Here is a 13,658-nt window from a genome sequence, read left to right on the forward strand (position 1 = left end):
CTAGATGCTCTCTCTCTCTCTCTCTCTCTCTTTTAAAGCAGGCTTCACACTGAGCATGGAGCCCACCATGGGGCTTGAACTCGCGACCCTGAGATCAAGACCTGAGCTGAGATCAAGAGTTGGAACTCGATCGACTGAGCCACCCAGGCGCCCCTGTAGATGCCTTCTCTTTAATCCTCAAAACAATCCCACGAGATAGGCATTACCGTTCCCACCTTATAGACGAGGAAGCTGTGCTGTGCTCACGGCTTCTGCCTGATGCCAGGGATGACTCCCTACAGCTCCCCCAGAACCCCCTTTCCTAAATGCCAGGACAGATGTCCCCCCGGGATGGAGCAGTCCAACCCAAAGGTAGGGGAAAGGACCAGCCGGCATCCCCCTGCTCTTGATCCTGTGATTTATTTTCCTACAGGCGCAAAGCCCTTGTTGAAGGGAGCGTCTTCATTACCCCTCCCTCTCCACTCTGCCCACCCATCCTGGCACCCCCAGCTTGGGGGTAGGCTGTGGCAGTCCCTCATCTTGCGGGAGAGCCGGAGGGGCTTGGGCAAGGCATGGATGTGCTCTGAAGATAGCATCTTTCCTGCCCCCCTCTCCTCCTGCATTGCTCTCCAGATGTGTGATGTTCTCAGCTTTGCCCTGCTCAGCGGGGCCCCGGGAAAGGTTGCCACACATTAGAGAGTGGTCCGCGGAGGGGGAGCAGGCAATGGGGCAGCATGGGGGAGGAGGGCGGGGAGGCGGTTGCAAGGGACAGTCGGGGAGGGGTGCGAGTGACAGCCCAGGCCTCCCCTCCCCTCCTCTGACAATGACAGGGCAGAGCCCCGCCAGCCATAGCAACCTGGCAGGGAGACGGAGCGGGCAGTGCCATACGGGGGTTGGGCCTACAGGCCCACCCTCTCCCGGGGCAGCCGCAGGAGGTCTTGACGTATGAGATGGACACAGTCAGCCCCCTCTCCCCTCGTGCCCCGCGTCTCTGCTGAGGCCTGGCCACTCACCACCTCTCCCCAGCCGCAGCCTCCCACTCCCTTCCCAGAACCCCATTCTTCCACAGACGCCAGATGTATCTTTCCAGGGTGCCGTGTTACCCAAGTCTCTCTCTGGGAGCCCATCGAGAGGGGCTCTCAGTGACCTTCCCCAGCAAAGTAAAAAACTCAGCCCAGAGGCCCCAGAACACATTTTAGTCCCAAGGACTGTATCCAAGAGCCCTGCGCTAGACAGGCCACTCCCTGCGGTAAACTCCACCTGCTCCGGGCTCTGCCCTTCCCCGTTCCCTGAACCCAGGCCCATCACCTTCCAACCCCCAAGTCCTAGCTCTCAATGCGGCACCTGCAGGGATGAGAGAGAGCCTTCCCCGGTGCCTCTGATGGTGGCAGCCACCCTCTGCCACCCTCTTCCCACACTCAGGGATGGACTCCTGGGTGGCCGGCTGCAGCCTGACTCTTCTGCCCAACGAGACAGTAAGCTTCCGAGGGCAGGGCGCCTCCCTGGAGAAACCTGTACCGGAGATGACCGATCTGGTGTCACGGACGGAGCTGCTTCTCAAGAGGTGAATATGCAACTCTGACTTTGCTTTCCTGGGTCTCACTTTGACTCACTCAGCAGCCATCTGCCGAGCATCTAAGCCCGTGGCGGGCAGTGTGCCAGGTGCTGGGAACACAGCAGGGACTGAGACTTGGTCCTTCCCGAGGAGAGGACACCCAGCCAGCCACTGACTGTGCGCTGTGCTAAGGAAGGGTCTAGAAGCCCCCAGGAGAAACAAAACCTTGGAGTTACACGAAGACCTGAAAACTAGTTGGAGCTGGCAGAGGAAAGGGGGCTGGGGAGGGGTGAGTTCTCCAGGCTCTCTTTTCCCATTTCTGAATTGTTTTTGAAAAGCTGACAAAGGCTTAAACGAACGCAAAAGGTCCAGAAGCAGCCAGAGTGAGGAGCAGGCTTGCCTCGCATTCCCACGTGGGTGCCACCCAGGCGCCCTCTCGGGGGTAACCCCGGTGGCCCATTTCTCACGTACCTTCCAGAGAGAGTCAAACAGACATAAGCATGAGCCCCTGCGGCAACCCTGTGGCTTGGTCCACTCCAGGCCTCTCGCCCCCTCTGAGGCCCCCTCTTTGCCATTTCCTGCCACCTGACCACGGGTCCCCTATTTCCCCAGAGACCTGGGGGCCCACTGTCATTCTGCTCCGCAGGGCTTCACGGCCTCATCGGTGCTAGCTAGGGTCCCAGGGGAGGGCTCTGAAGGGATACCAGGAGGACAAGACTTAGATCTAGGTTTTTCCAGGGGATCCCGTCCCCCGCAGACCACCAAGGTCCAGCTCTCTGACCCCCAAGCACTCCCATAATCCCAAACCAGGAGTGCCCAGATGACTAGCCAAATCCATGATGTCTCTGACCCCACAGACTCAGCCCATAGCCCTTTGCCTCCGGGCCTTTCAGCTGCTTTAAGTCAGACCACCTTGTCGCCCTTGGCCCAGGGACAGTCCTGGAAAGAAGGCACTGACGCTCCTCCCTCCCCGTTAACTGCCCCATCGTCTGCCCCTCTCACAGAGCTCTTAGCCCAACCAGAGTCCTGCCCTTAGGGAGAGACGAGGGCCTGTGGCCTGGTGGGTGCCGGTGTGTTTGTCTCAGATGGGCAGCTCTGAGGCCCAAGGACTCCCCCACAGGGGGGCACGGACAGGGCATGGGCACAGGGCCACCGCAGGCTGAGCCTTCACCCTACCTGATTTGTTCTTGTATTCAATATCGAAGCCCGTGATGATGCTATTCCCGTCGAATCGCTGGGTCCAGCGCAGGTTCATGCTCCGGGCCTTCACCTCCCGGATCTCCAGCTCTGGGGGGTCAGGGGGTTCTGGGGAGCGGCAGAAGGAAGGAGCAGAAGTGAGGACGGCAGCAGAGAGCATGGCCTCCTGCCTATCTCCAGAGAAGGCCAGGGTTCTGCTGTGTCCCGGGGAATTGGTGCCAGCCGTGGTCTTCCCATGGGCTCTGAACCCGGGGTCAGGGCAAGGTGGGTCAGGGGGAGGCCCAGCGGTGGGGCTCAGAGGCAGAGTGGGGCCTAAGCTTGGTCTCCTGCTTTGTTCCCCTTCTCTTCGTTGGCCGGTGGGAGGGCAGGCCCTCTTGCAGGGATCCCCCTGACCCGAGAGTCTGTTTGTCCTCCGTGAAGAGCTCTCAACTTTTCCCGGCTTGACTCTCCCTGCCCTCATCTCCTCCCGGGTCCGGGGCCACAAACCCAGATGCCCCCCACTTCTGGAAGCAGCAGTGCGTTCTACAGTGACCGTGGCTGGTGTAAACCGTGCTGTCCGAAGTGTGCCTGGAAGGGCCCTTACTGCCCCGCTCTGGCCGGAAGGGAGAGCGTAGGAAGGCTCTTCTCAGAGGCCAGTTCCTATCATCCTCCACCACGGTGTGGGTGATGACCCCGTTCTTGAGGTGGAGCTGGCAGCGGGCAGCTGGCTCCCTGGGGCGGGGCTTGGGAACGGTGGGGCACAGGTACCTTGCACAGTGAGTTGGATCAAGCCCCGGTCCTCCCCATATGAGTTGATGGCGTGGCAGCTGAAGAACACAGAGTCCCCACGGTCAGCTGGCTTGAGCTGGGAGGTGGCCCGCAGGGCAGGAGGATGGGGAGAGAGGGAGGAAATGGGGAGAGTGCTTTAGAGCTGGTCTGCTGAAGGGGGCTCACTCTAGTGGGGGGCAGCAAGGCCACGTCTCCTGGGAGAGGGGCCCACAAGGGCTTTGTCAAGGGCTCCTCTTCCCTGAAAGTTCCAAGGATGGAGGGGTGGAGGAGTCCAGGCAGGGAGGGGCTGAGGGGGGACAAGGGGGAGAAAGACAGGGGCTGAGGGACCCCAGGAGAGTGGGGAAAAGGGGCTGAGGGGATCTCAAGAGGGAGGGAAGGGCTGAAAGTCGAAGGAGAAGGGGAGGGACTGAGGAGTCCCAGAGGGAGGGAGGAGCGGAGGGGTCCAGGAGGGAGGATGGAGTCCAGGGGTTCCAGAAAAGGGAGAAGGGCTGAGGGTTCCACACATTTAATGGCTGTAGGGTTGTCAGGAAGGAGGCATAGTGAGGTTCTAAGGCAGAGGCTCCCGAATGAAGAAGGGAAATAGGTAGGAAAGGGAAGGTGCTTTTGGGGGTGAGGGGAGGGGCTCCCAGATCCCCATCTACCTCCAATAGATACAGCAGTAAAATTGCGGGCTCCCCACTTTCAGAGAGTGGGGTCCCCCTGAGACCGGGGCGTGGTTGCTCACCTTCAGCGTGGAGACAACCTCATCGCCGTTGTCCTTGGTGGCGATGGCGTACCTCATGACTCGGTCGGGGTCGATGACCGTGTCCCCCTTCTCCCAGCGGATTATGATGGGCCGCTCACCCCTGGCTGTGCAGTTGAGCTCCTTGGCGTGACCCTTGATGGCGATGGTGGTGTTGGGGTGGGAGGTGATCATGGCCGGGACTGGGGAGGGGAGGAGGTGCAGGAGCCCCAGTGAGGGGGGGCGGGGCGGCCAGCCTGGGGGAGGGGCGTGTGCCTTGTGCAGAGGCCCCGCCCCCGCTACCCCTCCCCTGCAGAGCGCCTTAGCCCCAGGGACGGGGTCTATCAAAAGTTGTGGGGGGGCTGTCAGAAACCCCACTTGCCTATCTTCCTTTTCCGCCTCCCCACCCATGACTGGAGTGGCCTCTCTCTTCACCAGGGATTCTTATATTCCGCGGACACCTTTTCAGCATGTTTTAAAACGCACAATATATACAGAACTACAAAGGAAACCAGATATATTGAAGTATGGCTATACAAATATTAAAAACCTTCAAAGGCAAACTTTTCACATAGTATATCACATATCAATATGTGTTTTTTTTATTACCCTTTATCAAATGCTGTCTAGTGCGGAGTTACATCAGCACGATTCTGTAACGGCGATAAGCATAAATGCGAGAAGTGTGGTACGAAAGCATCTGTGGATTTCTGCTGGTGGGGGCCTCGGGTGCTGCTTCTGCTGTGGTTTGTTGCTTATATTCAACATGGAAGGAAATACTACATGTCAGCTCTAAGTTGGTGGGAAAAAAGATGTGCTCTCTTCTCCTATGCAAATTCATAGACCCCTTAGATCAGATCCATGGACTTTCTTTTTTTTTTTTAATTTTTTTTTCAACGTTTATTTATTTTTGGGACAGAGAGAGACAGAGCATGAACGGGGGAGGGGCAGAGAGAGAGGGAGACACAGAATCGGAAACAGGCTCCAGGCTCTGAGCCATCAGCCCAGAGCCCGACGCGGGGCTCGAACTCCCGGACCGCGAGATCGTGACCTGGCTGAAGTCGGACGCTTAACCGACTGCGCCACCCAGGCGCCCCAAGATCCATGGACTTTCTGAGGGGGTTGGGGGGGGGTGGTCTCTGGACCCTAGGTTAGTTATGAGCCCTACTGTAAAGTACTGGGGCCTTTGCTTTGTGTCCATGGCTCAGGCTCTCTCCAAGGCTCAGGCTCAGCTGGTTTACTCCTCTCGAACAGCTGAGAAGCTCCCCTGTTCATCCAAACAAAATGCAACACAAAACCCTGCAGAGCATCGCCATTATTAAGGTCCCTCAAGCAGCTTTAACAGGTTTCTCCCCACCTCCCCGCTGAGCTGAGAAAATCACCGTGAAGCAACCAAGGCCCCATCTGGCCATCAGGAGGTCACTCCCAGTGCGTCTAGATCTTGACCCTCTTCTGGGCCTGAGCACCTTAGCTAGCAGCAGGAGGAGGGGCCGGGCAGAGGGAAGGACGGTCTCGGCTGCCAGGGAAATCCTGTCCCCACTCTCCTCCCTCCAAGTCAACAAATATGCATTGAGCGTCCATGCCATTATGTGGCACTGTGGCAGGCCTGGGGGACACGCACGCTGTGAGACAGGGTCCTTGCCTCTTGGAAGGAGGGGGAGAGGGGAGGGGGACAGACACCTGCAGGAACCCCATGAAAATGTGGAGGATCTGAGCAGTGTCGCACAGAGGTATTAGGAGAAATTACCTTTGACTGAGGGTATCTGGGGAGGCGCCATCCATCCATTCAACGAGTATTTATTGAGCACCTGTTATGTGCCGGGCTTTGTACTGGGTTCCAACAGTGAACAGGACAAACCAGATCTCAAGGAGTTTCATGGTAGCGGTGAGCACAGACAAGGCTAGCAATCCTGGCACAGGACGGCAAGTACTATGCTGGGGAAATGCATACGGGACACAGCGGGACTTAGATGGGCACCCCAGGCCATGAGGCCTGCTAGAGCAGAGACAGCCGTACGTAGGGCAGACCCCAGGAAGCAAAGTGGTGTGATGCACCTGCAAGACTGTCCTTGCCCTTGCCTTCTCCTCACCCCCTTCCTGGGAAAACCTGCCTATCTGAGTACGGGACGCAGTGGCTCTCGTCTGCGGGATGCCCGTTAGCCCATTAGCCACTCTGGAGCCCACAGACTGGGCTGGCACTGGTTGGCAGTGAGAATCAGACATCACTCCACCTTCCCACCCCCACCCATGGTGGGAAGAGGACGCCTCCCCACACTGAATTCTGCAGAGCAGAGACCCAGCTCATCATCATACCCCATCAATGGCCTGCCTGGGCAACCGTGCAAGACGGCTCCCAGTCTCTGGCCGAACACCCCCCAGCTGCCCTCTGGGGCACCGGGTCCCTGCTCCATGTCAGTGGCTGATTTTTTCTTTCCCTCCCAGTGTCCTCAGGACTTTTCTCCCCTCCAGTTTTAATCTTTTTAAATGGAGAGAGCGAGAGAGAGTGAGAGAGCGAGCTGGGGAGGGGGGGGAGGGGGACACAGAATCTGAAGCAGGCTCCAGGTTCCGAGCCGTCAGCACAGTGCGATCCCGTGAACCGCGTGACCATGACCTGAGCTGAAGTCAGACGCTTAACTGACTGAGCCACCCAGGCGCCCCTCTCCCTGCAATACCCTCCAGTATTACAGACCTACTCAAAGTTCTTCCCAGCAACTCTCCAGGGTCACCTGACTTCTAAGGACAAAGGATGCCACGCAGCCCTAACGATGATGTGCCCTGAGACACCAGTCGGTGGGTGAGGAGACATTTGAAACAGGTGTGGGGGATGAAGGGCAGTGTCTGGTGTCCCAGAAGTCACACGATGCAGCCAGCCACCTTCTCCGCCTTCTGTCTTACGGAACTTGACACTGAGGCCAGCCCTGGCCCCTGGCCCCTGCACCAGCCTCCGAGCACAATCCCCAGCCCTAGCTCATCAAATAACGAAGCAGATAAATTTTATAATGCACAGCATTACACCAGGATATACAATAAAACGCGAAAGACAAATAACGAGGTGCAAGTTATAATGAAGAAAAAGCCTGCAGTCAGAGACATCCGTGTATGAATTATTGACTAAGGTTTTACACTCTCAAGGATGTGTGGAGGAATATTTTCCATCAAAGATTTGCATAATTCACTCGTATAAACCTGGGTAGAATATAGAGTGAGATTTTACATCAACAAGTCAGGCCTTGCATTGCAGATGCCTCCATTTTTTTTTTTTTTTTTTCTGAAGGATTGAAATGCAGGGGTGTGGGGGCAGGGGCACATGGGCTACCTCTGCTCTCCCCACGGTGAATGGCCAGAGACAGGGGCCGGGGACCCCTGAGTGGGCCAAGCCCTGAGGCCTTCCTGGAGAAGAAGAGGTTTGAGGAAGTCGGAGGAAAAGAAGACTCTTCTTCTGGTAGGAGCACTTCAAAGCTCCGCACCAGATCAAGAAACTTGTAGCACATCCCTGTTTTGTTCTCCAGGCAGGGCTGCCCTAGCCTGTCCAGGGCATGTGTGGGGATTATAAAGGCACCCCTCTGGCTGGATGCAACCCGGTGCCAAGAACCGTAGTCTGGCCAGTGGGAAAAGACCTGGGCTTCAGGCTCCACTTGCCCCTTAGGCCCTGCACCTTTGAGCAGTGCACAACCTGTGCATCCGTACATGCCAGTCCCACCCTAGGGAGTCTTCCCAATCATGTTTGTTTAAAGAGACAGACATGGGGGCAACTAGAGAAAAGAGGGCCTCGGGAGATCCTGGATAGGCCTCAGAGCCCACTTGGTCCTTTAGCCCCGGGGCGGGGGTGGGTTCGTTTCAACCACGGTTATTGTAGTGAGTATCGGCTCAGTACAACCCAACGCTCTCCTCACAGCCTCAAAGCTCAGAGCATGTTCAGAGGAGCCCGTCTAAGAAGAGGAGGCTCTTCTGTGGCCCCCCCACCCAGCTTGAAGGGGTTGGGGGCCAGGCAGGCGTGGGCCCTACTTGTGTCTTCACCAAGTACGGAGACTTTAATACAGTAGAGTCAACCCCAGGTTCACCACCTGTGGTATGAAGACAGGCCACCTCCTTGCAGAGTTGTTTTGGGGGCCGATAAGTCCGTATATGTGAAGGGCCTGCCACGTAGCAGCTGCTGGAGAAACCTGGGTACTATTCCCATCCCAGGGCTCTCAGGCCCCTCCCTCTGCTGTTCCAAGACAAGCCCCAGATAAACGCATGCACCTCTTAAGATGTCACTTGCCAGACTATTCCACAGAATCACAGAGACCTAGATTTGCAGAACCCAAGTGACGTTCGATATGGCAGTTACCAACCACACGTGGCTCCTGGGCGCTTGAAATGTGGCTCCCACGAACTGAGATGCGCTGTGAATGTACCGCTCGCACTGGGCTTCAAAAACGTAGGAAGAAAAAGAATAATGTAAAACTGTATCCTCCAGAATGTCGCACTGGTTACACGTTAATATTTTAGAGACACTGAGTTAAATGAAATACAGTTGACTCTTGAACAACACAGGTTTGGACTGCATGGGTCCACTTATAGGCGGATGTTAAAAAATAAATACAGTCCAGCACTGTGAACGTATTTTCTCTTCCTTACGATCTTCTTAATAACATTTTCTTTTCTCTAGGTGACTTTATTGTTAAGGACACAGTCTATAATACACACGACATGCACAATATGTGTTAATGGACTGTTTATGTAATGGCAAGGTTTCTGGTCAACAGTAGGCGATTAGCAGTTAAGTTCTGGGGAACCCAAAAGTTACATGCGGATTTTTTTGCTGCTTTGAGGGGTCGGCACCCTTACCCCCTGCATCGTTCAAGAGTCAACTGCAAACTATTACTATGAATCTCAGTTGTTTCTTTTTTCACTTTTTGAACGTGGGACAATGAGAAGAGTTCAAGTTACACAGGTGACTTGACTTTGTTCCTGCTGAGTGACCCAGACCCTTTGTTCTACGAAAGAAGAAACTGAGGCCATACAGGGAAGTGATCTGCTTACGGTCACACCGCTAGGAAACCGCAGTGTATCTGAAGGGCTGGCCGATGGGAGAGGGGATGCTCGCCACACAGGGCTGGAACACTGACGGCAGATGCTGGGAGAGAGATTCCCCAGTTCTTTAGCATCACAAGGACAGCCCCAGGTGACTCATGAAACAGGACAGCTCGTCCCGGGCACTCGACGGAGGACATTAACAAGCTGGAGTGCGACCAGGAAGATGGGCACATCGCAGACTGTGAAATCTGAAGAGTGGCCGAAAACCGGGGGTCTGTAACTTGCGGGGAGGGGCATGGGAACAAGACACAATGGTTCTTGACAAAGGGGGAAGGACAGACGTCCTCTGTGGCCAAAGAAAGAATTTTCTGGTAGTTTTTGCTCTTTAGGGAAAGTGTTGCAACGGGAGGCAGTGATCCCCTGCACCAGAAGTAGGCAACCCTGGGCAAAGGCAGAGGAGACCCAGGCAGGACCAGAGGACCTCGCCCTTGGGAGTGTCTGGGTCTCTGGGAATCTGGCTCACTGTTCTGGGAGGCAGTTCTACGATCCACCATACTCTCCTTGCCTACAGGAGTCTGAGCCCTCTGTCCTCGGCATAGAAGCAGACAACCCGCCTCCTCTCTCCTCTCTGCCCCGCACGGTCTCCCTGCCAACGCCAGAACGGAGAACTCTACCGCTGCGCCTCTTCCCCAGCCTCGTCCCCGGCCTCCCAGGGCCACAGTGCCCCCCTGTGCCCACACACTGGGGGCCCATCTGCTCTCCTCTTCCCTCCCCCTCCCCCTTGCCTCTTGCTCCGGATCGCAAGGTCTCTCTGCTCCACTGATTCACGGTCACCAACACGACTGAACCTAAACACTCACTGCTCTGTGCCCCAGGGGGCTTTCTGGGTTGAAGGCAGCCCCCACCCCCACCCCCCTGCCCATAAGGATTCCCTAGAGAGATGTTCGTGTTCAGTCACCTACCCACAGGAACACAGATACACGCACACACACAAGCAGTGATAAGAGCACACCCCAAAGTCACCAACACAGTCACCTGTGCTCTGACATCCTTACCCATAGACTCATACCTGGCGTCACATACACATAACATGATGCGGTTGTCGGCCGTATGTCGATACCCTGATGTTGCCTAAGGTACATCTACCCACAGCCCTCCATTACATAAGTGCCCCCACCGTCCACACACACACACACACACACACACACACACACACACACACACACTTTTATGATTACCTTTCACCGGGAACTTACCCGCTACCACGTGCTGGCAGTATTTTAGTACTTTAACTGAATTAACTCAGGGGACGTAGGTCCTGTCGATACACCCGGCTCCAAAGCCTGGGTCCCGACGTGTTTCTTGACTAAGCTCTATGGCCTCCCCGGGCCCGTGATGCCCACGATGGAGCAGGCGATAAGCTGCGTGCTTTGCCTCTTGGCTTTACTGCTCAGGGATTCCCCCCTCAGCAGCAACCAGGAGAAGTCTTATTATCCTCATTTTTCAAATGAGGAGACCAAGGCTTTCAGAAGGCACTTCTTCCCTAAGTCCCTGCTACTGTGGTTGCAGGGGACGGCCACCTCTTCCTGTCTGCCTGCCATGCACGCACACGGCATCTGGCCTTGGAAAGTGGAATTTGGCTGGCGCCGAGGGGCTGTGGCTCCTCTGTGGTGGGCAGCCCCAGCAGGACACTCCCGGGCAGGCATCAGGGACTGCAGCTTTAGAGGCACAGCAGGGGAGGAAGAGAAGGGATTGTATGCACGGGGCTGAGTCCTGTGTGACAAATGCTAATAGCAGCCACATAGGCAACATGATGCGCCAATGGGACACAGGAGGCTTTAATGAGATACAATTTCTCTGCTTTCCCGCAGTGTAATTCAATTAACAGCCAGGAAAACCTAATTTCTTTTTACAAAGAGGGGTGCAGGGGGAGACTCTCTGGGGACTCGGGAACAGGGAGGGGCTGGGCGGAGAGGCATCGAGGAGACCCATGTAGGCCAGCCGCCTCTAATACACAGCCCCTTCCAACACGGCCCCTTTAGGCGGAGAGGGAGAGGCCGGGCCATTTCCCTGAGGTCCTGTAGGAAGTCCTGTGTGAACTGAGCCAGTTTTGTCCAAAGCGTTACAGTCCCCGCGCCCGGTACGCTGCCTGGCACCACACGTGGCCAAGTCAGAGCAACTCTGGTCGAGGCCACAGATGACATCCAGGGCCCCTTCCCTGATACCCCGTGTCATTGCACTTGTCCCTCCTACGGGCATAGGGCATCCCCGGCACGGTGCGTGTCTTAGACGGCAGCGTCCTGGGATCCTTGTCTCTGGCTGTTGAGACTCCCCAGGGCGGAAGCATCTGTGTTCAGGGCTCGGCATATCTGTGGAAAGCTCCCACGCGCAAGGCACCTCTCTTGTTCCCTGCCAGTGCCCCGGGCCCACCTGCTTGGGTCCGCAGTCAGACTCGCTCCAGGGCAGGGAGGAACCTTGTCGGGCCTTTGGTGCCCAGGCCGCTGCTTTACAGCCATGCCGAAATTTCAGATTTTCTCCTCCTGGTTCCTCTGGGGCCTTCTTGGCAGGCGTCACGGGGAGGAGAAAGGCACCAGGCTGGGCGGAATCCCCCCCCTCCCCTCGCTCCGGGACCCTCCTGGGGCAGCAAGCCGAGGGGAGAGGAAATCAATTTCAGAAACAAGACAGTTGTCAGAATCCGATGTAACCGGTTCCCGTCTGTGAAATTACTCGCAGGCCGGCTCCTGTCACCCCCGAGGTCCTGCCCGGACCAGCTGCTATTTACATTTTAATTTGATGTGAGAGGCTGATAGATTTTTAAAACACCGCGAGACAGCTCCGCTTCCTTGCTCACCCCCAGCCTCCACAGACTTTCCCACCAACCCCAGGCTTGGAGATGGGGCTCTGGGGCCCTACTTCCCAGGCTGGGGAAAGTTCCTGGCAAGTTTGCATAGACCCTGAGCAGCCTTTGCAAGGAGCTTAATTCTTGTTAAGGAGGGGGCCCGGGGGGTGGGTCTCAGCCCCTACATTACCGGTGAGGAAGTGGAGGCTCAGAGAGGTTAAGTGGTTTGTCTAAGGTCACACAGCTGGTGAATGGCAGGCAGGAGGCCGAGCCCCAAGTCCCCTGACAATTCGTCAGCTCCCTTTCCTTTGGTTCCATTCCAGCCTTCTCCTTCTGCCTGCTTGATTTTTCTCCCACTCTGGGCTTTATCCCAAGAGTGGGGAGCTGGCCGGGGGGGGGGGGGTTTGCGGATGATGTAGTGTCGATGAATCCCGGGGGAGCGCAGGAGCCCGGGATCTGGAGCGGGGCTGGGCTGGTGGGGCCAGGAGGCCAGGCCAGGTGGGGCTGGCCGTGAGTCAGGCGTCCTCTGTCTCGGTCTCCCTCCCTCTCTTCCGCCTGGTGAGTGGAGCTCAGCTGGTGTTTCTGACAAGTCCCCAAGCCACCAGGGAGGGAAGATTCAGTTATGAATACCCAAAGGAGAGGAACAGTGTGTGTGGGAAGGAGAATGTGGAAGACACAGAACGGGAATGCCACCGGCTGCTGGGAGAGGCCCGATAACATGTGGAAAAGGCACGGAGTGTCACATTCCGAGAGGAAGGACGGGCACCTCTCCATGTCACTCCTGGACCGGAGTATGTAGTCCTCACGGTGTTTTACGTTCCCGAGGCCTGCACCGTCCGGGGCTTTTCATGTGCATACACTCACATCATCCTCACAACCACCTTATCTTGGTTCCCACGTTTCAAATGGGGAGACTGAGGCTCAGAGAAGTAAACCGCCCAAGGTCACACAGCTAGTAAGTGGCAGAGCCAGGACTCGCCCCAGGGGCCCGTGGTTTTACCCACGATGCGACACCGGCCAGAGAAGGGCAGTAGACAGGCGACCGGGTCGCCAGCACTGGGGTGGGGGGCAAAGAGCCCAGCTTCTTCGAAGAGAAATGTGGTCACATCTGGGGGCAAGAAGATTGGTCTGGGAACCAGGAGACTAAGGGGTTGGGCTATTTTGCTCTCCTAGGTGGGGGGCCTGGGGGAGAGGGTGCAGGAGGTCCTCGGGGCTGGCTGCACATACGAATTACCTGGAAAGCTTCCAAAAAATTCTTGTTGCACAGTCCCCATGCTCAGAGGCTCTGGTTTCACTGGTGCAGGGTGGGGGCCAGGGTGGGGGGGCTTGTCACACATGGTTTGGGGAGGAACCGCGGGGCTGGATGGGCCTCATCTTCCACCTCTGGTTCCTCCTCTGTGGCCGGGAGGACAATCTTAAAGCCAATAGGATTGGAGCAAGGGCGGCAAAGTCCTGCTTTTCTTCGCCGTCTCCAAGGAAGAAGCTTTCCTTTTCCAGGAAGTCCTTCTGAGAGTCTAACTGAAATGTCTTCAGGATTTGCACAGAGCTTCTCCCTAGTTAGGAAGCTCTGGGCATGCTAA

General features: G+C 56.5%; 1 protein-coding gene across 1 annotated transcript in view; it reads right to left on the reverse strand.

Moving 5' to 3' along the window:
• DSCAML1 (DS cell adhesion molecule like 1) overlaps window positions 1-13,658 on the reverse strand; it is a 329,391-nt gene that overhangs the window by 53,291 nt on the left and 262,442 nt on the right. The window contains exons 10-12 of the mRNA XM_047071154.1: window positions 4,224-4,423; window positions 3,479-3,575; window positions 2,711-2,839 (exon numbers count right to left, since the gene is read on the reverse strand). Coding sequence (XP_046927110.1) covers window positions 2,711-2,839; window positions 3,479-3,575; window positions 4,224-4,423 — 426 coding nt within the window. The remainder of the gene's footprint in view (window positions 1-2,710; window positions 2,840-3,478; window positions 3,576-4,223; window positions 4,424-13,658) is intronic.

Source organism: Lynx rufus, unplaced genomic scaffold, assembly GCF_022079265.1.
Source record: "Lynx rufus isolate CCGP_SWC_20201006 ecotype Redwood Valley unplaced genomic scaffold, mLynRuf1.p SCAF_9, whole genome shotgun sequence".
In the NCBI taxonomy this organism is placed as follows: Eukaryota; Metazoa; Chordata; class Mammalia; order Carnivora; family Felidae; genus Lynx; species Lynx rufus.